The sequence below is a fragment of the Chlorella variabilis genome, assembly GCF_000147415.1.
Source record: "Chlorella variabilis unplaced genomic scaffold CHLNCscaffold_28, whole genome shotgun sequence".
Taxonomy (NCBI): domain Eukaryota; kingdom Viridiplantae; phylum Chlorophyta; class Trebouxiophyceae; order Chlorellales; family Chlorellaceae; genus Chlorella; species Chlorella variabilis.
In genome coordinates, this window is record NW_005435060.1 from 83,666 (window position 1) to 106,352 (window position 22,687).

The window sequence follows — 22,687 nt, forward strand, 5'->3', positions numbered from 1 at the left end:
AGGCGGCGGGTGAGGGGGCGAGGCAGGCGGCAGAGGAGCAGGGGCCGGGGTCCAGCCACGCTCCCCGCCCCCAGCTGGCGGCGGGCAGCGCAGCGCAAAACACCGCACCAGCACCGGCCCCTGCTGCCATCCGGCGGGGCCGTGCTCCGCTGGCCCCCAGCAGCTGCAGCCGCCAGCGAGGGGCCTTGCCCCCCGCCCTGCCGCCAGCCCCGCCAGACAACACAACAGGAGAGCGCACCAGCGCGCCGGCGATCCACAGATCCCGCAGGTCGCTCTTCAGCTCCGCGTTGGTGGCCTCCAGGTCGAACAGGGCCTGCAAGCAATCGACGCAATCGACGTGAGCAAGGAAGACGTGAGGAAGGCAAAAAAGCAGGGAGGGGTCAAACAATCGGCTGCGGCATGTGGGCTGGTGGCCAGCCCGCCGGGCCAGCCTCCGGGCGAGCATGGATTCAGGGGGCCGCAGCTGGCTGCGGCTGCCGTCAGCGCTGCGAGGAGGCGCCTGGCTGCGGAGCTGCTGGGCTGGGAGGGCTGCGGCGCGCCGGGCTGCTTGTCGACAGCTGCTGCGCGGCTGGCGGGGCTGCCAGGTCCAGCCGCTGGCGCAACGCAAGCCAGCCAAGCTGTTGGTGGCCACCTAAGCTGCAGCACCAGCACCCCAGCTCCTCTGCTTCCGCCAGCGCCTCGCTGCTGCCCATTTCATGAATTCACGTAGCCCGAGCTGCTGTTGCCGCTGTTCCAGTCCAGCCTCCCGCCGCCGCCGCCAGACATGCGCCGCGCCCGCCTGCGCTGCCTGAGCCTGCATGCGGGCGGTGCGGGCGCTCATCGCACCTGGGCCACCTGCTCCTCCAGCTCAGTGGGCTCCGCGCCCGCCTCCTTGGCGATCTTCTTGCGAGCCGTGAACATGGTGGCTCACGGGTCGCAAGGCTGGGACAGGCTGCAGCGGGGATACGGCAGCGAGGGCAGGGGGCCACGAATATCAGCACAAGGGCGGCAGCCAGCCCCTGGCTCCCTGCTGAGAGCGCCGGGCCATGCCCATGCGGGGCTGGCGGGCTGGCGATGCCATTGGGATGTCCACAGTACAGTGCGCCCCAATCCAGGCCGCCTGGACCATGCCGCCGCCCCCAGCCCGCTGCCGCCCGTGTCATGCGAGCTGCTGGGCCCCGATGCTGCCTGGGCCTGCGGCAGGAGGCTCACCTTCCCGTCACGAGCACCAGAAAAGAGGGAGAGGCAGGCCCTGCGACCACTTTCATGTGGGCCCTGGGACGAGCAGTGCCCCGCGCGCTGCCTGACTGGCGCCTGGGGACTGCGCCGCTGCCATTTCCGCGTCTCGTATTCAACTGGAAGCACACCTGGTGTATTCCACGGGTCCCCAGCCAAATTCCAGAGGCTCTGCGATTGTCTGATCGCCCGTCGCCCTCGGCTGGGCTGGGCAGGCCCCTGGGCAGAGCCAGAGGAGGTCAGTGGTCCATCCTAGCCGGCGCCGCAGCGGTCTGGCGCCACCCGGTCCCTGCTGCCGCCGCCGCCGCTGCCTCTGGCACCGCCGGTCAGCCCAGGTTGAGCTGCCGCGATGGGCAAGAAGCGGGCGCAGAAGGACCGGGCCTACTTGACAGCCACAGAGTGGCGCGAGGAGCATGGCGGGTGGGTGCCTCCTGCTTGCCTCCCTACGCGCTCCCTGCGCGCCGCTGGCACCGGCACCAAGCGCTGCCCGTCTGCTTGCCTGCCACCGCACCCGGCTGCGGGCCCTCCCAGCCTACCCACCCGCCAGCCCGCCACCGCACGCCTGCGGTCCCTGTCCCACGCTCCCACCCCGCTCCTCTGCCGCCCCGCAGTTTCAAGGGCGGGCGCGGCGGCCCGTCCTTCAAGCGCCTGCCCTACACACACTGCGCCATCTCCTTCCAGCCGTTTGAGGATGCGGTGAGGGCCGGGGGCTGCTGGTGTTGCAGGGATTGGCTGGAGGATGCTGGTCCCTGGCTGCTGAGGAGGCCTACCGCAGCCCTGCCTACTGCACCCCACACGCCGCCGCCGGGCCCTGCCAACGCCACACCTGCCGCGCCGCGCTTGCTCTCAGCTGCTCCAACTACACACACGCGGTGTGTGCACCGTGCCGCAGGTCTGTACCGCCGACGGTACCTGCATGGACATCGTGAATGCGGTACCGTACATCCAGAAGTTCAAGAAGCACCCGGTGACGGGGCAGCCGCTGGAGCTCAAGGACTTGGTGCGCCTCACTTTCCACCGCAACACCGACGGAGAGTATGCGTGCCCCGTGCTCGGCAAGGTGCGCCGCCCACTGTGTGCGCGCGCGTGTGTGCATAGGTGTGTGCCCATAAGCACGTGTTCTGGGGAGGCAGCAGCGGCAGGGATCTTGGGCCGATCCGAACTTAAGCCACCAACCCCTGCTGCTAACATATTGACCGCGCCACTCTGCGCGCTCCACGCTCCCTGCTCGCGACCCGCAGGTGTTCACGGAGCACACGCACATCGTGGCGGTACGCCCCACCGGCAATGTGTACTGCTGGGAGGCAGTGGAGGAGCTGTGCCTCAAGCCCAAGAACATGCGGGACCTGCTCACGGGTGCGGCTGGGCTGGGCATGGCGGCCGTGCCCTTCTGTCCTCCCTTCTGAGTGGCTGGGCTGGCGGCGGCCTCGGGCCAGCGGGGCTGGCCTGTACTGTCCTGTGGGGAGAGAGTGGGGCCGCTGCATGCCTGCCCCGTGCCCACACTCCACCACCGTCACTCCCACCCCAGCCCACCCTCTGGCCCACCCTCCCCTGCCTGCGCCCGCCCTGCCCCCCCCTGCAGACGAGCCCTTCACCCGGAAGGACCTCATCCACCTGCAGGACCCGCTGAACCTGAGCGGCAGGAACCTGGCGGAGTTTGACCACGTCAAGCGGGAGCTGGTGGTGGATGAGGAGGCGCGGGCGGCGGAGGAGGTGGGGCGCGGGGGCGGGGGCGCGCGGGGAGGAGGGCGTTTGCTAGTTTTTGTGGCGTGTGTGTGTGCAGGTTTGTGTGTGGCGGTGGTGGCGTGTGGGAGCATGGTCGTGGTGGAGAGGCGCATCGACACAGTACATGTACGGTACGCTTTGATGTACCACCTGTACCGCCTGTGCCCACCCCCCTGTACCGCAGGAGGACCCCATGTTTTACATCAAGGGGGCCACAGAGGACACCAAGCGTGTGCTGGACGGTGAGGAAAGCTGGGCTGAGGTGGCACCAGCGGGGCGGGGTTCAGCAGCGGCAGCGGGCGACGTGCTGCTCAGAAGATGCGTGTGGCTGGGAAGCTTTATGCATGCCCGGCTTGCTGCCACAGCAGCAGCAGCAGCCCGCCCTACCGCGCCCTTGCCCCTTGCCGCCCCGCCGCCGTGCAGCACTGAACAGCCAGGAAGCCGCGGCGGCGTTTGCGGCGGGCGGCGGCGGCAAGAAGGCGCAGGCGGAACGCGTGCTGGCAGAGGCGAAGGCCGCGGCGGCCGCGGCGGCCAAGGGCAGCGGGAAAGACGGCGACAAGGCGGCAGCGGCGGCGGCAGCGGCGGCGGCGGCAGCGGCAGCGGCAGGGGGCAGCGACCCTCGCCTGCGGTCGGCGCCGCGGCAGGACGTCAGCGCCAAGTGAGGGCCTGCCGCCGCTGCCAGGCCCGGCGCTGCCGACAGCGCTGCCTGAGCTGCTCCTGCCTTGGGGTTGGGGCTGCAGGGCTGCCCACTCCTCCCGGCCCTCGCCTTACGCATGTCTGTTCTCGCCTCGCCACACGTGTGTCCCTGCCGCCACCTGCCGCGCAGCTTCCGGCCAGGCGCCGCCACCTGGAACACAGACGAGCCCGGGGCGCCCGGTACCGCGCCCGGAGGGCCCTCTGCGCAGAAGAAGGTGGGAGCCAGGGGCAGGCAGGCTTGGGGCACGGAGGCTAGCTTGAGCTAGGCCTACACCCAGCCCCTGGCATGGGCTGGCCGGCAGCTCGGCAGCCTCGTTTCCACCTGCCTCGCTTCCTCCCGCCCCGCCTTCTCTCCCTCCATCCATCCATCCACCCCGCCTGCGTGTACTGCCTGCAGGAGGACTTGTCGGCGGGGCGCAAGGTGCCCGCGCCCTACAGCCAGAAGACCGAGGAGGCTTTCCACACCACGGGTGCGGTGCACGCGGGGGAGGCTGCCTGCCTGCCCGCCTGCTTCTGCCTATACTGTGTGCAGCACAGTACTGCCTGTGCTGCTAGTACTGCTGCTCGTTGACCGTGCCGCACCGTGCCGCACCGTGCCGCACCGTGCCGCACCGTGCCGCACCGTGCCGCACCGCGCCGCACGCGTGCCGCAGGCGCCGCCTCCCGCGCCTTCACCTCCACCACCATGGCCCCCGCCACCAAGAACGAACGCACCGTGAGGCTGATCCAGCTCAAGCCCACCACCAAGGGGTGAGGGCGGCGGCAGCGTGTGTGCATTGGGCAGGGCAGGGCCGTCGTTGCGAGCGGCCTCCTGTTCGCACGGACGGCGGCACGCAGTACGCAGCAGCAGCGGCAGGAGCGGCAGCGGCAAGGAAACCTCCGGTACCACCACCACCAGCATCCAGCCACCGCCACCAGCACTTGCAGCAACGCCACCCCCCTCCTCCCTCCACCGGCACCCACGCCACCCGCCGCTCTTGTGCCCGTGCAGCTACGTGCGCCTGCACACGACCCTGGGCGACCTCAACCTGGAGCTGCACTGCGACATCTGCCCCCGCACCTGCGAGAATTTCATGGCGCTGGCGGAGAGTGGTGAGGGGCTGCACCCTTGGCTTGACTTGACTTGGCTTGACGCACAGAGCGGGACCGGCAGCGGAGGGCGCTGCTGGTGTGAACACGGCGCGGAGATGGAGGGGGTGGGAGGGGCGGCGCGGCTGCTGGTGCCGTGTGCACGTGCTGCGCCCGCAGGCGCAGCCCGGAAGACATGCCGGCACAACCTTGCCCTCCTCGTCTGGCCGACCTGGTACTGCATGTCCCGCTCTTGGTACCGCAGGATACTACAACAACACCTCCTTCCACCGCAGCATCAAAAACTTCATGATCCAGGTGGGCAGGTGCAGCACCTAGGCGCTAGCCCGGCGCAGCCTGCCCGCCCACGCCCCACCTCCCTGGCCCTCCCCGCCCCGCCTGCCTGCCTGCCTGCCCGTGAGCCGCTGCCGCCGCTCTCCTCACCACTGCTGCTGCCGGGCGCTGCTGCTGCGCAGGGAGGGGACCCCACGGGCACTGGGCGTGGCGGGGAGAGCGTGTGGGGCGCCAAGTTTGAGGACGAGTTAGACTCCCGCCTGCTGCACAGCGGGCGCGGCATTTTGTCAATGGCCAACTCTGGAAAGAACTCAAACGGCTCCCAGGTGCGCCCGCCCGCTGCTGGCGTGCTCGCACGTGCTGCGGCCCGCGGCAGGCGGGGCCGCAGGGCGCCGCGGGGCGGCTCTTCCCACCCGCCGCACCCGGGCTCCCCGCCAACCACATGCACACGCCACCAGCCGCACAACACGCATCCCCACACGTATGTGCTGCCACCCCACACCCTGCCCCACACCCTGTACCGCAGTTCTTCCTGCTGTACAAGTCAGCCCACCACCTTGATTACAAGCACACCGTGTTTGGGCGGGTGGTGGGAGGTGCGCTCGCCTGCCCCGCTCGTTGCCCACCGCCCTCCGCCCAGGCTGTGCCGCCGGCCATATCCCCGGCTGCTTGCCGCGACCAGGGGGGCCGCTGGTTGCAGCGCCGCGGGGCGCAACCTCGGGCTGCCGTAGGCTGGTTCTGCTGCTGCTGCTGCTGCCGCTGGTGCTGATGCTGGCATTTTTGCCGGTACCGGTACCGCAGGATTCGATGTGCTGACGGCCATGGAGAAGGTGCCCACCGACGACGAGGACCGGCCTCAGCAGGTCGGGCCCGCCAGCGGACACAGCAGGCGCCTGCACGAGCAGCTCATGCGTGGTGGCGTGTGTGTGGCGCGTGCGTGTGGCGTATGGGGTGGCAGGGCTGCTCTGCGTCTCCCGCCCTGCTCAGCCCCTCGCTCTGCTTGCCTCTGGCCGCCGTGCCTGCGCACTCGCCGCAGCCTGCCTTGCCTCTGCACCCTCCTGCCCGCCTGCTTGCCCTGCTTGCCCTGCTTGCCTGCCTGCCTGCACTCATCTGCCAGCTTGCCCTGCCCCGCCTCTGCAGGACATTCGCATCACCGGCGCCACCGTGTTTGTGAACCCCTACAAGGAGCTGCTGGAGGAGGAGGAGAAGGCGGAGGTAGCCAAGCGCAAGCAGGTGGGGTCCCCGGCAGCGCGGGCAGGCGGTGGCGAGGTGTGTGTCGTAGCGGTGGTGGTGACAGCGGGAGCCCCCGGCCTGGGGCAACAAACAAGGCCGTGCCGAGCCCCTCTTCCTGCCCCTGCTTCCTCGTGGCACGTGCAATCACACAGCCGTTCTGCCTGCCATTGCTGGGCACCTGCAGGCCGAGAAGGAGGAGCAGGGCTTTGCTGCGGATGACGAGTTTGGGCGGTGGTGGTCCAACCCGGCGGCTGCGGGCGAGGGCGGTGGCGGCGTGGGGCGTTACCTCTCCGCCATCCCTGGGGCTGCTGCTGCTGCACCAAAGGCCGTGCCAGCGGCAGCGCCGGGGGGGCAGGCGGCCAAGAAGGCCAAGACGGGCGGCGGCGGCTTTGGAAACTTTGACGCCTGGTGACCCGTGCCTCCTCCTCTGCCTGGCGACCTGTTGTCCGCCTGGGCTGTTGCCTCCCCAACCCGTCTCGCTCTTGCCTCGCTGTTTGCTTGCTGCTCCGCTGTCCCCCTCTGCTCGCTGTGCTCTCCCTGCCTCCCCGCAAACTTTCTGACCCACCACGACACCGACCGCTCCCCTTACCCCTCCTGCTGCCTCCACCCTGACAGTCGATTTGGTGCAAACGCATTACTCTTGTCTTGTGGAATTGTCTGTGTTGGCGCTAACAGGTGGCACTGCGCGGTTAGATGCGGGATAGAGGGAGAGAGGGTGCAACGGAGGAGGAGGAGAAAGAGGGGAGCGGAAGGAGGAGCGAGAGGCGGTCCTGGCGCAGGCCGCTTGATGCAGCCGGCGCCGGGCTGCCCCGCAAAAGCTTCCGGCCTGGCGAGTTTCTGGCATGCTGAACCCAGGCTCCAATTCTGCACAGGGTGTCACGGCCTCGCCGCCTCTACAGGAGGGGCTCCGGCTCGGGGATCAGGTAGAAAGAGCGGTACAAGCTGGTGGCATTGGCCTTGCCCTTGAGGATGTCCACGCCCAGGTCGATCCAGCTCCGGTACTTGGCCACGCTGGTGAAGCCGCCTGCAGGGGAAGAAAGGAGAGGGAGAGGAGGGAGGGAGTGAAGCGCGGGGTGCATGGTCGGTGGCCAGAGGGAGAGGGCGACATGCGGCAGGCGAGGCAGGCAGCGTGCGCGGGGCGAGGCGCCAGCCGCAGAGGACGCAGCGGGCGAGCCCAGGGCGGCGGTTGAGGCAGCAGGCCAAAGGGCTGGCCGGCAGGCGAGGCTCACTCAGGCCGCCGCGGCCGCAGCCTCCGGCCCGGTACGCGCCGATGCCGACGAGCAGGTCGTGCCTGCGGGCAGAGGGCGGGAAAAAATGCCGGATGGCGGCCAGCGGTCGGAGCCGCACTCGGGAGGGAGCACAGCAGCAGCGGCGGCGGCGGCGGCGCGTCCTGGAGCCGGCCCGGCAGCCCGCCGCTGCACTGCACGCGCCGCCGACAAGGCAACAACCCGAGATACCGCGCGAGTGTTTTCCCCTTGGCTCACTTGACGTTCTTGCCGGGGATGAAGAGCGGGCCGCCGTAGTCGCCGCTGCAGATGCCCTGCGGCTTGCCCTTGGTGCCGGCGCACATGTTCTTGCCTGTGGCCCACACCTTGCCGTAGCCGGGGAACTCGCGGGCGCACACCTCAGGCGACTGCAGCGGCACCTCCGCCTGCACGGCGCAGGCAGGCAGGCGGCGGCACGGGCGTTGGACCCCGCAGCCCAGGCTGTGACGGGTGCAGCCAGGCGGCGGCGGGCGGCACGAGCGGGGCGGGCAGGGCAGGGAGGAGAGGAGGGAGAGGAGGGGGAGCAGCGGGACGCACCGACTGCAGCCACTTGGGGACATTGGGGCGGCCCCAGTTGCCCCAGCCCAGCACCTCCATCTGTGTGCCGGCAGCAAACTTGCGCTTCTCTGCAGGCAGAGGCAGGCGGCGCCGCGCGGGGGACGCGTCGGCGGTCGCGCAGGCCGCCACGGCACGCCCCGCCGCACCAAAAACACAAAGCTGTGCAGCCCTGTGTGCAACACTCTGTGCTCCTGCTGCGCTGGCTGTGCAGGGCTGGCCAGCGAGGCGTGGACCAACTGGCAGCGCGCTCCACTCACGTCCGGGCAGGCGGATGGGGGTCATGAGGGAGGGCACGCTGGGGATCTTGCCGCCGCCCAGCCGCATCAGCGCAATGTCGTTGAGCGCCGGGTTCGCCTGCGGCACGCGACCGCCACGCGAGCGGCGGCGTGAGAAGCCGGGCGAGCAGGCAGGGCAAGCAGGGAGCCTGTGAGGTCCCGCGCAGCGCACGGCTCTGCCAGGCTGCGAGCCCGGCTTCAGCCCTGGGCGCCCCACGTGCCACGCTGCACTCCCCATGCCCGCAGGCACCCAGCCCGCACCCACCCGACGGTCCCAGGCCGAGTGGATCAGTGTGGCGGTAACAAAGCGGATCTCGTACTCGCCGCCGTACCGCGGATACACGCCGATGCGCAGCTGCGGGGTGCAGGCGGGGCACGCACAGGCGAGGCCCGCGAGTGAGCGCCGGGGCTGCCGGGCTGCCAGGCAGGCAGGCAGGCACCCCGGCCCGGGCTCCGGATCCTCAGCCCCAGCCTTGTGTGGCGCTCCCCCGAGCCGCCAGCCTGGCCCATGAGCCACGGCTGCGCTGCACGCCACTACTGCTTGCTGCTGCACGCACCCACGGGAACAGGGTGGCCTGCTTGGGGATGCCCCAGCCGGGCACGGTGCAGCTGGCTGAGGTGAGCAGCACGTTGGAGGCGATGAGCACGCCGCCGCAGATAGGGTCTGCAGGCGGGCGGCGGCCAGGAGGCAGGCGTCAGCCCGCGGCGGCGGCGCCGGGCGGCGAGGGACTCACGCTCCGGCCGGCTGGCAGGAGGAGCGGCGCGGATGGCTGCCACGGGAAGGGCTGGGGCGTGGCAGCGCCAGGGCGCCCCTCGCCGCCCCTTGCTTCCCTGCTGCGGCCTGCGCATGCCCACTCAAGCAAGGAACCATGCCCACGCGCACACACCTCCTTTTGTTGGTCCGGTGCTGTACCGCAGGGACGTCATCCATCGAAACCTGCTCACAACATACACACGCGCGCGCGCGCGGGTGTGGTGCGGGTCAGCCGCCTTCTCACGCTCTATGCCAGCGGCAGCAGCCCCAGGTGGTGCACGTGTGTGCAGGGCATGGAGGTGGTGGGCTGCCCGTGTGCACCCACGCATGGTCCAGGACCCACACGTGGGATCGCATGGAGCATGCGCGCTGGGCGTGTGGCACCCAAGGTGCCTCTGCCGGCAGGCAGGCAGCGGGGCGCTCGAGGTCTCCTACCTGTTCAAGAGGGCATCGTTGCCGCCTGCCACCGATGCCGTCACCTCATCGTCTCCAAGCAGCTCCCGGCTGCACATGCGGCATTGCAGTGGCGGCGGCGGCGGCGCGCTCAGCGGCAGCAGGGGCAACCGCAGGCGCACACAATGCACCATGGCTACAGCTGCGCATACAGCCGCTGCAGCCAGAGAGCGCTGCGCCGTTGCTGCGGCCTGGCTGCCACGCCGCTGGATGCGGTGTGCTTGCAGACAACAGCACAGCATGCAGGGGGACAAACCACGCCGGCAATGCAGCCGCCAGTTGTGGCAGGCAGCACCAGCAAACACGGCGCCAGCGGCCGGCACCGCCACACACCTGCGGGCCGCCACCGACACTACCCCAGCCGCCACTAACGCCGCCAGCAGCAGCCGCGTTGCTGTGTTCATGTGCCAGCCTGCACAGCAGCAGCAGGGAGCGGCGAAGCGAGACCTGGAAGAGGCTGGGGCGCCCCTCCGACCTTGCATCCCGCGGGGCGGCGGCGGTCAGCTGCTCACCCTGGCACCGCCACGCCCTGCAGGTGATCCTGGGCGCGGAACCGGGGCCCGGGCAGCACAGTTGCGAGGACGGGGGGGACGACCAGCCGCCACGCAGAGTTCAGGCCTTGGGCTGTCAACTTGTTGCTGCAACTATTGTTTGCAATTAACTCACGAAAATTTGGCCTCCCAGCGCGGCTGTGGTCAGCACTTCGCGAGGTGGCTGGAAGCGTGGCTCGCCGCCTAGGGCCCGCTCAATTGCTTGGGTTTAATGCCCCACGCGGGTCTCATGGGCAAGTGTCTGCCCAACTTTGGAGGCGCCACGCCGCTGGCACCAGGAAACCCCTCTTGGCGCCGCATCAAGGCGGCCGCCGACGGGCCCCTAACGCGGCCGCTACTAGGAGGTGGAGATATCCATGCTGTGCCTTGTGGCTGAGGGATGGCCTGAGAAGCAGCATCCATTCCAGCCCTGGGACTGGTTAGGCCAGCAACGCTGCCCCCAAGCGGCGGAAGAGCTCGACTGCTGCGTGCGGGGCGCTTCCACCGCGTCAACCGCACACCACCAGTCGAGGGTGGCGCGGAATACACGGGCTGAGCAACCTTGCAGAGAGTTCCCTCCTGTCTGATGGCAGCCCTACAAGCCTTCCCTCTGCCTGCCCTGCAGCCGGGCTGGCTCCCTAGGGAGGTGCAAGCCAGCAGGGGCGGCGCGTGAGGGAACGGCTGCTGCTCGTCTCAATGCCGACCGTCAACATTGAAAATGCAATCACTGCTGAATGACTTGGCGGCCGACAGCGGCCCTGGCCTGAAAGTTTGAAAACAGCCGTTGCATAGCACACAGCGGCAGCGGCGACGTGGCGGTGGAAAGACTCGTTTGAAACTTAGGCAGAAGCAATGCAGCTGAGCACAGCGGCTCTTCTGCTCTGCCTTTGCACAACTCAAAGCCTTGGACGAGCCAGGCAGAGCCTCCAGCCGCACCTAGGTTCTCGTGGCTGCACCAGCTCCTCTGCTCTCTGCTGCTGGCTGCTGCCCCGCTCTCAGCAGGCACCTGGCCCTTGCCTGAAGCACGCACGAGGCAAGCTGGCTTGTGCCGTTGCGGTGGGCAGGCGACCCGCTCCTCAGCCGGCGCTTGGACGCTGCCGCTCACGACCACGGCTGCCTCTTCCTGCAGATGACCTTGCTGGTGGAAGCAATCTTGGCCGTGAGCCGCAATGACGTGCAACGGATGCAGGCAGCACTAAGCCAGCAGCCCAGCCTACTCAGCGAGAGGGCCAGCGACGGCCTGACACTGCTGCACAGGGCAGCATTCGAGGGCAGCACAGAGTGCCTGCAGAGCTTGCTGGCGGCTGGTGCCATCATAGAGGCGGCCAGCACCGAGGAGGGCGCCACAGCTCTTTGGCTGGCGGCGCTGGGGGGTCATGAGGCCTGCGTGCGGGAGCTGCTGGCGGCAGGGGCAAACACTGAAGCGGCTGGCACCAATGGGGCGAGGCCGCTGCACGTTGCCTCCCACGGAGGCCACCTGGGCTGCCTGCAGCAGCTGCTGGACGCTGAAGCCAACTGCGATGCCGTGGATGATGATGGGGGAACAGCATTAATGCTGGCAGCCAAGGAGGGGCATGCATCATGCCTGCAGGCATTGCTGGCAGCTGGGGCCAGCATTGATGCAGAAGACCGGGATGGGCAGACAGCGCTGCTGCTGGCAGCTTGGGAGGGCCACGAGGCATGTGTGCAGGCGTTGGCGGCAGCGGGGGCAAACACTGAAGCAGCTGACAACGGTGGGGCGAGTCCGCTGCACGCTGCTGCCATGGGAGGCCACCTGGGCTGCCTGCAAGCCCTGCTGGCTGCAGGTGCTGACGTTGATGCAGCATACCGGTATGTGCAGACACCACTTCACCACGCTGCAGCCGAAGGCCACCAGACCTGTGTCGGCGCCCTGCTGGCAGCTGGCGCACACATGAATGCAGCAGGCCGGCTTGGGCAAGTAGCGCTGCTGCTGGCAGCTTGCAACGGACACGAGGCATGTGTGCAGGCATTGCTGGCAGCAGGGGCTAATGTTGAGGCGGTTTCCCGCAATGGCCACAGGCCCCTGCATTTCGCAGCGGCAGAAGGGTATACGGCATGCCTCAACCTGCTGATCGCTGCCCATGCCAACATTGAGGCAGCCGACAGCCACCAGAGGACAGCCCTGCACTGGGCAGCAGAACGCAGCCGCCTGCCAGCCATTTGCTGCCTGGTTGCAGCAGGGGCGAGCATGGTGCACCGGCATGAGGAAGGCCTCACCCCACGCATGCATGCAATCCATTGGAGGCAGCCAGATGCAGCACAGCTGCTGCTGGAGCTGGAGCAGCAGCAGGCGGGAAGGCGGCAGCCGGGTGTGCCCAGCAGCAGGGCCCCACGCCGGAAGCAGGCTGAAGCCCCAGGGACTGCCCCAGCCTCCACGGCTGCTGCCAAGGCTGAGGCTGCCGCCGCCGAGCTGCTGGCAGAGGAGGAGCGCCAGGAGGAGCAGCAGGCAACCAGGCAGGCAGCCAAGGCCGCCAAGCGGCAGCGCCAGAAAAAACAGCAGCGCCAGTGGGCTGCTATGCCGGCAGGAGAGGCGGATGAGACTGCCACAGGCCAGGCTGCGGTGGCAGAGCCAGCTTCTGAGCAGGCAGAGGATGCATCAATGGCAGCTGCAGGTGCCTCCACGCCAGCTGTGGCCGGACCAGAGCCGGCAGAGCAGCTCACCCCCGCCATCTGCCCAGCTACGCCCGCCACACCTGCTGCTGCTACTGGCAGCCAGCAGGGCAGCGGCAAGAAGCAGAGCAAGAAGAAGAAGTACAAGGGAGGAGCGCAGACGGCGGCAGCGCAGCCACACGTGCCGGCAGCCGCTGGAAGCGCTGGTGCCACCTCCACCAGGGGAGCTGAAGGGGCACCAGCAGGAGAGTCAGCATCAACGGCTGGAAACAGCAGCGGTGCCGATGACAGCGCTGAGCTGGCGCAGCTGCTGCAGCAACTGGGGGTGCAGGCAGCATGGGAGGGCCCCTCTTCCGCTGCCGTCAAAAATCGCGCACGCCTGTGCCCAGCGGCGTGTTTGCTGGCAGCCCACCAGCCCACCCCTGCCCTTCCTCTCTGCCTGCCCTGCAGCCTGGATGGCACGCCAGGCAGCGGCGGGCCAGCCACCCTGCTCCCCGCTGACCAACCTGCCGCTGGCGAATCTGGTGCTGCTCCCGAGCGTGACCATGCGCAGCCTGGTGCTGGTGCTGCACGCGGCGGGGCTGCTGGAGTGAACAGACAGGGCAGCGCTGCCCCTTCTGCTTGCTTGCTTGTTTTTTTATCACACTGGCTGATTGCAAAGGGATCGCAAAGACCCACCCCGCGAGCCAGCTTCGCCTCCCAAGCATTCCACTGCGGCCAGGCAAGAGGATCGGGCTGCCAGCGAGGGCAACAGAGCTGCTGCCATGCCCCTTCCGCACGGCAAGCACCCAGCAACAGCGATGCAAGCCTTTCGCGCACAGCAGCCACCTCCCCTCCTTGCCGCTCTCATGCCACCAGCTCACAGCCCCAGCGTCAACCGTGGAGAAGGGCAGCAGCGCTGCGCTCAGGCCAGCCACTCACTCCCAGCTGTGTACGGGGCTGCTGCCACATACACCTGCCTCCTCCTTTACTCGGGCTGCCCCGCTTGCGCTGCCTGCCCGGGAAGGGGAGCAGGCACGCTGCTGCCAACACACACCCCTCCACTGGCTGCCTGCCCTTCCCCCTCAAGCAAGTGCATTGATTCCCAGTGAGCGGTGGTGGTGTTGAATAACCAGTTGTGTTTGTTTGTGTGGGTTGCGGGGCGGCCTTGCGCTTAGGCGGAGGTGAACTTGGTCACGGCCTTGGTGCCCTCAGACACGGCATGCTTGGCCAGCTCGCCGGGCAGCACCAGGCGCACGGCAGTCTGGATCTCGCGGGAGGTCAGGGTGGGCTTCTTGTTGACGCGGGACAGCTGGGCGGCGGCGGTGGCAATCTTCTCAAACTGGTCGGCGATGAAGGAGTTGAGGATGGCCATGGACTTGGAGGAGATGCCGGTGTCGGGGTGCACCTGCTTGAGCACCTTGAAGATGTAGAGCTTGTAGCTCTCAGTGCCCTTCTTCGTCTTCTTGCCCTTCTTGCCCTCTTTGGGGGCCTTGGCGGCCTTCTTGGCCGGGGCGGGCTTCTTGGCGGGGGGGGCCATGGTGCTGGGTTGGTTGTTGGGGGTGAGAAACAGGAGAGAGTGGGTGGCTGGGAGGGCATGCAGGCGGCCTGATGTAGTTTGCACCAGGAGGCCCCTCCAATCCGGGGGCCGACGCATGGCGACAGGCACCTGGCACAGGGGAGTGGGCCCCGGGTGAGTGGCGCCTGCACAACAGTTCCCCAGCCTCCCCGCATACAAAAGCGGGCCCTCCGCCGCCCAGCCACCCACTCCCCCCCCTCTCAATACCCCCGACACCCCCTCAACCCAACCACCATGTCTGGCCGCGGCAAGGGCAAGACCTCCGGCAAGAAGGCCGTGAGCAAGAGCTCCAAGGCCGGCCTGCAGTTCCCCGTGGGCCGCATCGCCCGCTACCTGAAGAAGGGGCGGTACGCCGAGCGCATCGGTGCCGGCGCCCCCGTGTACCTGGCCGCCGTGCTGGAGTACCTGGCGGCCGAGGTGCTGGAGCTGGCCGGCAACGCCGCCCGCGACAACAAGAAGACCCGCATCATCCCCCGCCACATCCAGCTGGCTGTGCGCAACGACGAGGAGCTGAGCAAGCTGCTGGCAGGCGTGACCATTGCCGAGGGCGGCGTGCTGCCCAACATCCACTCCGTGCTGCTCCCCAAGAAGAGCGGCAAGAAGACCGAGGCCTGAAGCGCCTGAGCTGCCTCTTGGCTCACCTTCTACACAACAACAAACAAACCAATTGGTGTTATTCAACACCACCTCGCTCGGAAACCGCTCGCTGCCTTGCTGTGTTGGGCGTGCGCTGTCGCTGCTTTGTGTTGGTGGGGCGGTGCTGCCTTGGCGGGTGGTCGGTGCTGGAGGGCACACCGAGGCAGCCAGGGTAGGTGGAGGGCAGGCAGGCCAAGAGAAGGCAGACCAGCCAGCCAAAAGCCAGCAAGGAGGAACGCCCGACCGCCAGCTGGCCCCTGCCCGCCTGGCTGCGCCCTGCTGGCTGCCCCTCTGGCCTTGCTGGTGCCCTCGTGTGTGTGCCTGTGCGGGCAGGCCTGCCTTGCTCGCTGCCGGGCTCGGGGAGGGGAAGAGGCACACCCACCCAGCACTGCCACACAGCTGTCCACCCAAGAGGCAGGCGCCAGGCCAGGCAGCAGCAGGCAAAGGGGCATCAGCAGCATAAGGTAGCCAGCCCCCCACACCCACCAGCCCCAACCGCCTCTTCCCAACATCGCAACGTGCAAGACTGTTTCCGTGTGGGTGGGTGGTGTTGAATAACACCAGTTTGTTGTTTGTGTGGGTTGCTTGTGAGGCTTGGGACCCAGGATCGCTTACGCGCCGAAGCCGTACAGGGTGCGGCCCTGGCGCTTGAGGGCGTACACCACGTCAAAGGCGGTGACAGTCTTGCGGCGGGCGTGCTCGGTGTAGGTCACCGCGTCGCGCACCACGTTCTCCAGGAACACCTTGAGCACGCCCCGGGTCTCCTCGTAGATCAGACCGCTGATGCGCTTGACGCCGCCACGGCGGGCCAGGCGGCGGATGGCAGGCTTGGTGATGCCCTGGATGTTGTCGCGCAGCACCTTGCGGTGGCGCTTGGCGCCGCCCTTGCCGAGGCCCTTGCCGCCCTTGCCGCGTCCAGACATGGTTGCTTGGTGGGTGGTGGTGGTGTGGGGGGAGGAGAGGGGAGTGGTGGGTGGGCGGGCGGCGGCAGGGGTCTTGAGGCGGGCTGGGCGGGGCGGCACCCAGCGGGACGTGCTAATCCCTGGCCGCCTGCTGGTGCGGTGCCTGTGGATGGTGCACCAGCGGCCGTACCTCACCAGGTGGCCCCCACTGGGTGCCTCACTTTGCCTCCCCTGCACAAAACCACCCCCGACAGCCGCCCACAGCCACCACTCCTCCGCCCCTCTCCCACCCCCACCCCCAGCACCATGGCCCGCACCAAGCAGACCGCCCGCAAGTCCCCGGTGGCAAGGCGCCCCGGAAGCAGCTGGCCACCAAGGCCGCCCGCAAGTCGGCCCCCGCCACCGGCGGCGTGAAGAAGCCCCATCGCTACAGGCCCGGCACCGTGGCCCTGCGCGAGATCCGCAAGTACCAGAAGTCCACGGAGCTGCTGATCCGCAAGCTGCCCTTCCAGCGCCTGGTCCGTGAGATTGCCCAGGACTTCAAGACCGACCTGCGCTTCCAGTCCAGCGCCGTGCTGGCGCTGCAGGAGGCCGCCGAGGCCTACCTGGTGGGCCTGTTCGAGGACACCAACCTGTGTGCCATCCACGCCAAGCGCGTCACCATCATGCCCAAGGACATCCAGCTGGCCCGCCGCATCCGTGGCGAGCGCGCTTAAGCGCCCGGCGCTCTCTCTCCAGCTGACGGCTCATCCCTTCACCACCAAAAAAGCAAACTGGTGTTATTCAACACCACCCTTTGACACTGGGAAACAAGCTGCTGTGTACAGTGAGGTGTGGGCGGGCGTGTTGGGGGGGGTCACAGTACAAAGAGAGGCGGGGGGTGGGCGAGGGGCAAAGCACCGATTGTGGGGTTGTGGCACCTGGCTGGTCCTCTGCCCCTTGGCTTGCTGGGGCGGGGCTGCTGGCAGGGCGGTGCACACAGGTGCAGCTGCAGGATACAGCTGCGGCCAGCCTTCGACAGCCAGGGCGATGGTGGACCCTCCTGCTGCACCTGTGCCCTCCCCAGCCCCTTGTCAGCCTGCCGTGCCTGGCCAGCAACGCACCAGCAGCCTCGCCACAAGCGCCTAGGAGCGTGCAACAAAGTGCACCCAAACCAAGGCTGGTTGCCGCTTTGCCGCCGCTCTTCCTTCCTCCTTCGCTGGCACTCCCACCTGTATTCTTCCACAGGCAGCAGCGGCAGCAGCCAGCCAGCGGCAGCCAACGCCTCGGCGCTGCACACAGCCACCCCAGCCGCACCGGTCAGGGTGGAACCGGTGCGGCAGTCCAGCTTTGTGTGGCAGCGCAGGTGGGCAGGTGGCGCCTGCTGAGCTGCCTGCCTGCCCTTCCCCCGCGCGGTGTGGATCGTGCTGCAGGTGGCAGCGGGGTGGGTGCCTGCTTCGCTCTTACCCACCAACGCTGCACCTCGGCCTTCGCCTCGGTGCTGGCACTGGTGGCAGCCTGGTGGCAGGACACCAAGCGGGCTGCTGGGGTGAGCAGGCGTGGCGCTTCCACAGCTTCAGGCAACCCAAGGCGCAGCGGTGCTGACTCGGCCTCTCACACACTGCACGGGCAGGCAACCCGTCAGCCTCTCGCACACCGCTCAGCCTGCCTGCTGCGCCGTGGCTGCGGCAGGGCAAAGACGAAGTGGGCCTGGCGGCAGGCGCTGCCAGACCTCTTCCACTTTGAATTATTGTGTTGAAGAGCAGCGCCTTGGAAACAAACAGAACAAAAAAGGGCTTCACACGCATCAGCAAGGCAGGGAAGGGTCGCCGCCCGGGCTGGCTCCAAGCGCCACGCAGGCGGCCAGGCGGCGCAACCGTGATGGCAGGCGGGCGCCGCAACGCCGTGAGCCGGGGCTCAGGACTGGGCAGCTGCTGCAGCGGTGTGCAGGCGCCGGCACTCTATCTTGTGTGCTTTCCAGTGCGCATGGGAGCAGGCCTCGCTGCAGTACCTCACAGCCCTGCACCTGCAGGCAGCAAGCAGGCGGGACAGTGCACAGAAGCATAGACTCCTGGCAGGCAGGCAGGCAGCCTGCGGAACAACACAGGGCAGCCCTAGGGTTGACAGCCTCTCTGCCGCTGCAACCCAGGGCACAGCTCACCCGCTGCAGCGACGCAGGCCGCTCGTGTTGCCGCAGCCCTCTGCTGCGCACACCCTGACACGTGCCGCTGCTGGGCGGGGGGAAGCGGGCGCTGCTGTCGCGGGTGCAGCCACTGGTGCAGTTTCTGCTTTGGTTGGTGTCTCTGCCGTGCAAGCTGCGCTTGTTGCAGGTGCCACAGGTGCTGCTGGTGCTGATGGCCTCTCCTTTGCTGCGCTGATTCCTCTGGCTGCCTCCACCGCCGCTTCTTCTGGTGTACTCTCCGCTTGCACAGGGGCGGCGCTGGCGCTTGCTGCTGCCGCTGCAGGCCTGGACGTACCTGCACCTGCTTCCACCGCCGCTTCCACCTGCTGCGGGGTCAGCTCTGCCCCCGCAGCCTGGCCTGCGGCAATCCCGCCCGCGTCTCCTGCCGGCACAGCAGCCCGCTGGCGCCGCCGCTCCTTCTGTCGCTGCCGCTTGGCGGCCTTGGCCGCCTGCCTGACCGCCTGCTGCTCCCTCTCGCGCTCCTCCTCTGCCAGCAGCTGGCCGGCCGCAGCCTCGGCTGCAGCCTCGGCAGCAGCTGCGGAGGCTGGGCCAGTTACCGCGGCTTCAGCCTGCTCCAGCTGTGGGGCCCTGCTGCTGGGCACACTCAGCTGCTGCCTTTCCGCCTGCTGCCGCTCCAGCTCCAGCAGCAGCTGTGCTGCTTCCGGCTGCTTATGCTTGATTGCACGCATGCGAGGGGTGAGGCCTTCCTCATCCCGCAGCGCCATGTTCGCCCCTGCCGCAACCAAGCAGCGAATGGCTGGCAGGTGGCCGCCTTCTGCTGCCCAGTGCAGGGCTGTCATCTGGTGGCTGTCAGCTGCCTGAAGGTTGGCATGGGCAGCGATCAGCAGGTTGAGGCATGCGGGGTGCCCGCAGACTGCTGCAGCATGCAGGGGCCTGTGGCCATCCCCGCAACGTGCCTCAACGTTTGCCCCTGCTGCCAGCAATGCCTGCACACAAGCCTCGTGCCCCTTCCATGCTGCCATCTGCAGCCCTGTCTGCCCATACCGGTCTACGGCATCAAAGTTGGCCCCAGCTGCCAGCAGCTGCTGCAGGCATGATGCATGCCCCTGCCTGGCTGCCATCAATACTGCCGTTGTCCCATCATCATCCACAACGTCGCAGTTGGCTCCAGCGTCCAGCAGCTGCTGCAGGCAGCCCAGGTGGCCTCCCAGGGCGGCAACATGCAGCGGCCTCGCCCCATTGGTGCCAGCCGCCTCAGTGTTTGCCCCTGCCGCCAGCAGCTCCCGCACGTAGTCCTCATGGCCCTGAAGCGCAGCAACGAACAGAGCTGTGGCCCCCTCCTCAGTGCTGGCCGCCTCTACGCTGGCGCCAGCCGCCAGCAAGATCCGCAGGCAATCTGTGCTGCCCAGGAATGCTGCCGTGTGCAGCAGCGTGAAGCCGCCGCTGTCCCTATAGGTGAGTAGGCTGGGCTGCTGGCTGAGTGATGCCTGCAGCCGTTGCCCGTCGTTGCGCCGCACGGCCAAATCCGCTTCCGACAGCAAGCTCATCTGCAGGAAGAGGCAACCGTGGTGAGCACCAGCGTCCAAGAGCGGCGGCTGAGGAGCAGGCCGCCTGCCCACCGTGACGGCAGCAGCCAGCTTGCCTCGTGCGTGCTTCAGGGCAGCGCCAGGTGCCTGCTGAGAGCGGGGCAGCAGCCAGCAGGCCAGAACAGAGGAGCTGTGGCAGTCACGAGAACCTAGGTGCGGCTTGAGGCTCTGCCTTGCCCGTCCAAGGCTTTTTAAGTGCAGGGGCAAAGCAGAAGAGGCACTGTGCTGCGCCAGTGCCTGGTTCTGCCACGGCTCAGCTTTCCACCGCCACGACGCCGCCGCCTGTGTGCAGTCTGCCAAGGGAGGCCCCACAAGCTGCAAGACAGTTCCCTCCTGACAACCAACACCACAGGATGGCAACGCCAGCGGCAGGGTGAAGCGAGGCGAGGGTGTGGGGGCACGCTGTTGCGCCACAGCACTGCCGCTGCCGGCGCCACCGCCCTAACATTCTTCGCGCTCGCCGTGCGCCAGTTCCGAGCCTCGCTGCCCAAGCCCGCAGGCGGCCTGCTCACCCTGGTCTCTATTGGAGGGCGGAGAGCGGAGATGGCGGCGAGACGCAGCGTGCCACCTGCCTCGCACCCGCCCTGCACCTCGCACGATTCCCTGTGGTGGTGTGTAACACAGTGTGCGGCGCAGCATTCCCTGCTGACCCTTTGAGAGGAAAAATGGTTGGTTGGGCGTGCCTCAGCAGGAGAGAAGACAAGCTGGGCAAGAGGGTGTGGGAGGTGTACAAGCCTTGCGGCACAGGCACTGGCACACGCGAAGCGCCGCGGTAGGAAGATTGCTCTGCAACAAAATCAAGAAACATTCCCGGCAGAGGAGGGAGCAGGGGAGCAGCGCACGCGCAGGCGGGCAGCCAGCGCTGGGCCGTGCCGTGCTGCGCCACGCTGCACCGTGCTGGCGCCGGGCCGCTACCGGCGGGACAGCGCGGGGCTGGATGTGTTATAGGCCTCCACCCGCCCCCCCACGTCCACCGCCGCCGTCACCACGTACACGGCACCTGCCTGGAAGTCGCAGGGGCCGTAGGAGGCGGGGCGGATGCCCACCACCTGGATAAGGTAATCGTTGGGGGCCACCTGCGGAGAGGGTGAGCAGGAGGGTGGCGGGGAGGAGGGCAGGATGTTAGGTCGCCGGTGTGGTGTGTGAGGGACGGTGGGGTGTTGGGAAAGTGGCGGTGGGGGGCAGGCGGAGGGGGCAGGGCCGGCGGCCCGGCATGCAGGAGGCAGGGCGTGCCGGCAGACCGGCTGGGAGGTGGGCGGTAGGGTGGCAGGCGCCTGCTGCCCTCCTCCGGCCGCTCAAGTGGGCAGGCAGGCAGGCAGGCAGGCAGGCAGGCAGGCAGGCGGGCTGGCGGCTGGCCTCACGTCTTTGCAGGCCTGGCTGCCGGCGGTGGCGGTGTTTGCCAGGCACACGCGGGAGTACTGTGCGGGCGGGGTTGCCGGGTTGCCGAAGCTGCCGCTGCTGAAGGTCGACTGGTAGAGGCTGGCCAGCACCTGCATGCCGCCAAGGGAAGCAGGGGAAAGAGGCGCGGGGGCAAGGGGGGTGTCAGCGCCTGCAGCATGAGTGCCTCTGATACCCCACCCCCGGATGACCTTTGAAGAAAGCACAGCCAGGCTGGCAGCCCGTGGCAACGCTGTGGCCCTGCAAGGCAACGAGCGGCGGCCAGGTCGGGTGTGCGGCGGCAGGCATGCGGCGGCGGCGCACCGAGGGCTCGTTGGCGACGACGTGGCGGGGCAGGTGCGCGCGGCTGGCAAAGCCGTCGATGCATTGGTCGTATGCCAGCGTCCAGCACTGGGGGGAGCCGGCTGCAGGCGCGGGAGTGCGGGGGAGGGAGGGGGTGAGGAGGGCTGCGTATTGCGTGTGCAAAGGAGGCGGGGCCACAGACAGGCAGGGGTGGGTGTAATGTAAAGAGAGTGTGGGCGGCTGGTTGGCGGTGGGAGACGAGCGGGCACCAGCAGCACAGGGCCTGCAACCGCCGCCCCCTGCCGCCCTGCCTGCCCCGCCGGCGCTGCAGCCAGCGAGCGTCCCCCACCCCTCCCCGGCAGCAGCGCAGCGCACCGCCGGACAGGCCGCTGTCGCAGGCGCCGGCCGCAGAGGAGGCGGTGAGGCGGCTGGCGCCCTGCGGCGTCGGGCGCGCGGTCAGGCGGGCCAGGCGCTGCTGGGCGTACAAGTCCGCAGGCAGGCTGGAGCCGGCGCCGTCGTCCAGAGGCTCAATCAGCCAGCGCTGGCCCAGGCACTGCGGGGTGGAAGGGGGGCCGTGGGGGGGTCAGGGTCTAGTAGAGAAGGCTTAGCGCGGCGTGGGGCGAAAGAGGGAGGCCAAGGCCGGCCTCTAGGCAGTGAAGCTGCTGGGGCCGGAGCTGCTTCACTCCCACTTCCTCTGCCGCAGCACCGGGGTGCACCTCCCCGGCAAGCCGGCGAGCGCTGCCCAGCATCCTGGGCCAGCCCTGCCGCAGCCCTGCCGCAGCCTGCCTCCCTCCCACCGCCACCCTCTCCCGCAGCTTGCCTGGTTGGTGGTCATGAAGGCGCCCACAAAGTTGAGGTCGTCTCCAAAGGAGCACGGCGGCAGCAGCAGCGGCAGGTACAGCCCGACCTGCAGCGCCGCCGCCGACACGCGGCCGTCGGCGGAGGCCACGGGCACGCCCTCGGGCTTGGCGTCGCGCTCCCACGGCTGCCGCTGGTCCAGGCTCTTGCGCATGCGCCGCGCCCAGGGCGCCGTGGCGGCCCGCGGCTTGCCCTCCTTCCCCTCCTCCTCCTCAGCCTCCTCCTCAATGACAGCGGGATCCTCCTGCTGCCTGGCCGGCTGCTCCTCCTCCTCCTTCTCCGCCTCTTGGGCTTGTGCCTTGACTTTCTTCGCCGGCTGCTCCTCCTCCTCCTTCGCCTCGGCCTCATCATCATCAGCCTGCGCCTTGACTTTCTTCACTGGCTCCTGCTTCTTCTCCTCCTCCTCCTCCTCGACCTTGGCTGCCAGCAGCTTGCGTGCCCGCCACAAGTCTGCCGGGGAGGGCGCCAGGCCCAGCATGCGGCGCATCGTCCTGCGGACAGCAGGGCGGGTGCGGGGCAACACGCGTGGCGGGGTGAGCGCCAGGGGCGGGCACGGCAGCAGGCAGCGCCTGGGTGTAGCAGGCGCAGCATGGCCAAGACGCGGAGCAGCCCGAGCTGCCCAGCAGGGCAAGCTGCCTGGCGCCGGCA

At 68.6% G+C, this 22,687-nt stretch overlaps 11 protein-coding genes across 11 annotated transcripts in view; 4 read left to right on the forward strand and 7 right to left on the reverse strand.

The window, feature by feature from the left end:
• The window catches only part of CHLNCDRAFT_56382 (hypothetical protein), a 3,385-nt gene extending 2,178 nt beyond the window's left edge, over positions 1-1,207 (reverse strand). The window contains exons 1-3 of the mRNA XM_005843642.1: positions 1,192-1,207; positions 826-931; positions 239-313 (exon numbers count right to left, since the gene is read on the reverse strand). Of these exons, the coding sequence (XP_005843704.1) occupies positions 239-313; positions 826-900 (150 nt within the window). The 5' untranslated portion in view covers positions 901-931; positions 1,192-1,207. The remainder of the gene's footprint in view (positions 1-238; positions 314-825; positions 932-1,191) is intronic.
• Positions 1,208-1,564: 357 nt separating this feature from the next.
• CHLNCDRAFT_49208 (hypothetical protein) lies at positions 1,565-6,643 on the forward strand (the record flags this gene model as incomplete). The annotated part of the gene is made up of 14 exons (XM_005843583.1): positions 1,565-1,635; positions 1,827-1,911; positions 2,108-2,275; positions 2,457-2,571; positions 2,798-2,928; positions 3,125-3,182; positions 4,290-4,386; positions 4,628-4,728; positions 4,970-5,022; positions 5,181-5,324; positions 5,525-5,594; positions 5,800-5,861; positions 6,139-6,231; positions 6,416-6,643. 14 exons carry the CDS (start codon positions 1,565-1,567, stop codon positions 6,641-6,643), a joined length of 1,476 nt encoding a protein of 491 aa, XP_005843645.1.
• A 481-nt stretch (positions 6,644-7,124) lies between these two features.
• CHLNCDRAFT_139992 (hypothetical protein) lies at positions 7,125-9,940 on the reverse strand (the record flags this gene model as incomplete). Its single annotated transcript, XM_005843643.1, has 8 exons — positions 7,125-7,255; positions 7,461-7,522; positions 7,716-7,882; positions 8,034-8,122; positions 8,312-8,408; positions 8,595-8,684; positions 8,887-8,993; positions 9,832-9,940. 8 exons carry the CDS (start codon positions 9,938-9,940, stop codon positions 7,125-7,127), a joined length of 852 nt encoding a protein of 283 aa, XP_005843705.1.
• Positions 9,941-11,249: 1,309 nt separating this feature from the next.
• Positions 11,250-13,290, forward strand: CHLNCDRAFT_139993 (hypothetical protein; the record flags this gene model as incomplete). Its single annotated transcript, XM_005843584.1, has 3 exons — positions 11,250-11,591; positions 12,477-12,903; positions 13,148-13,290. The coding sequence occupies 3 exons, from the start codon at positions 11,250-11,252 to the stop codon at positions 13,288-13,290; spliced, it is 912 nt and encodes a 303-aa protein (XP_005843646.1).
• A 560-nt stretch (positions 13,291-13,850) lies between these two features.
• CHLNCDRAFT_27882 (hypothetical protein) lies at positions 13,851-14,216 on the reverse strand (the record flags this gene model as incomplete). The annotated part of the gene is made up of 1 exon (XM_005843644.1): positions 13,851-14,216. The coding sequence occupies one exon, from the start codon at positions 14,214-14,216 to the stop codon at positions 13,851-13,853; it is 366 nt and encodes a 121-aa protein (XP_005843706.1).
• Positions 14,217-14,489: 273 nt separating this feature from the next.
• CHLNCDRAFT_54989 (hypothetical protein) lies at positions 14,490-14,870 on the forward strand (the record flags this gene model as incomplete). Its single annotated transcript, XM_005843585.1, has 1 exon — positions 14,490-14,870. The coding sequence occupies one exon, from the start codon at positions 14,490-14,492 to the stop codon at positions 14,868-14,870; it is 381 nt and encodes a 126-aa protein (XP_005843647.1).
• A 632-nt stretch (positions 14,871-15,502) lies between these two features.
• Positions 15,503-15,814, reverse strand: CHLNCDRAFT_27849 (hypothetical protein; the record flags this gene model as incomplete). The annotated part of the gene is made up of 1 exon (XM_005843645.1): positions 15,503-15,814. The coding sequence occupies one exon, from the start codon at positions 15,812-15,814 to the stop codon at positions 15,503-15,505; it is 312 nt and encodes a 103-aa protein (XP_005843707.1).
• A 148-nt stretch (positions 15,815-15,962) lies between these two features.
• On the forward strand, positions 15,963-16,509 carry CHLNCDRAFT_139997 (histone H3.2 precursor; the record flags this gene model as incomplete). The annotated part of the gene is made up of 2 exons (XM_005843586.1): positions 15,963-16,005; positions 16,118-16,509. The coding sequence occupies 2 exons, from the start codon at positions 15,963-15,965 to the stop codon at positions 16,507-16,509; spliced, it is 435 nt and encodes a 144-aa protein (XP_005843648.1).
• A 1,180-nt stretch (positions 16,510-17,689) lies between these two features.
• Positions 17,690-18,679, reverse strand: CHLNCDRAFT_54991 (hypothetical protein; the record flags this gene model as incomplete). Its single annotated transcript, XM_005843646.1, has 3 exons — positions 17,690-17,798; positions 17,934-18,000; positions 18,256-18,679. The coding sequence occupies 3 exons, from the start codon at positions 18,677-18,679 to the stop codon at positions 17,690-17,692; spliced, it is 600 nt and encodes a 199-aa protein (XP_005843708.1).
• Positions 18,680-18,750: 71 nt separating this feature from the next.
• Positions 18,751-19,462, reverse strand: CHLNCDRAFT_139999 (hypothetical protein; the record flags this gene model as incomplete). Its single annotated transcript, XM_005843647.1, has 2 exons — positions 18,751-18,772; positions 18,960-19,462. 2 exons carry the CDS (start codon positions 19,460-19,462, stop codon positions 18,751-18,753), a joined length of 525 nt encoding a protein of 174 aa, XP_005843709.1.
• Positions 19,463-20,412: 950 nt separating this feature from the next.
• Positions 20,413-22,526, reverse strand: CHLNCDRAFT_140000 (expressed protein; the record flags this gene model as incomplete). Its single annotated transcript, XM_005843648.1, has 5 exons — positions 20,413-20,577; positions 20,863-20,991; positions 21,203-21,303; positions 21,557-21,734; positions 22,029-22,526. The coding sequence occupies 5 exons, from the start codon at positions 22,524-22,526 to the stop codon at positions 20,413-20,415; spliced, it is 1,071 nt and encodes a 356-aa protein (XP_005843710.1).
• Between the last annotated feature and the right edge of the window lie 161 nt (positions 22,527-22,687).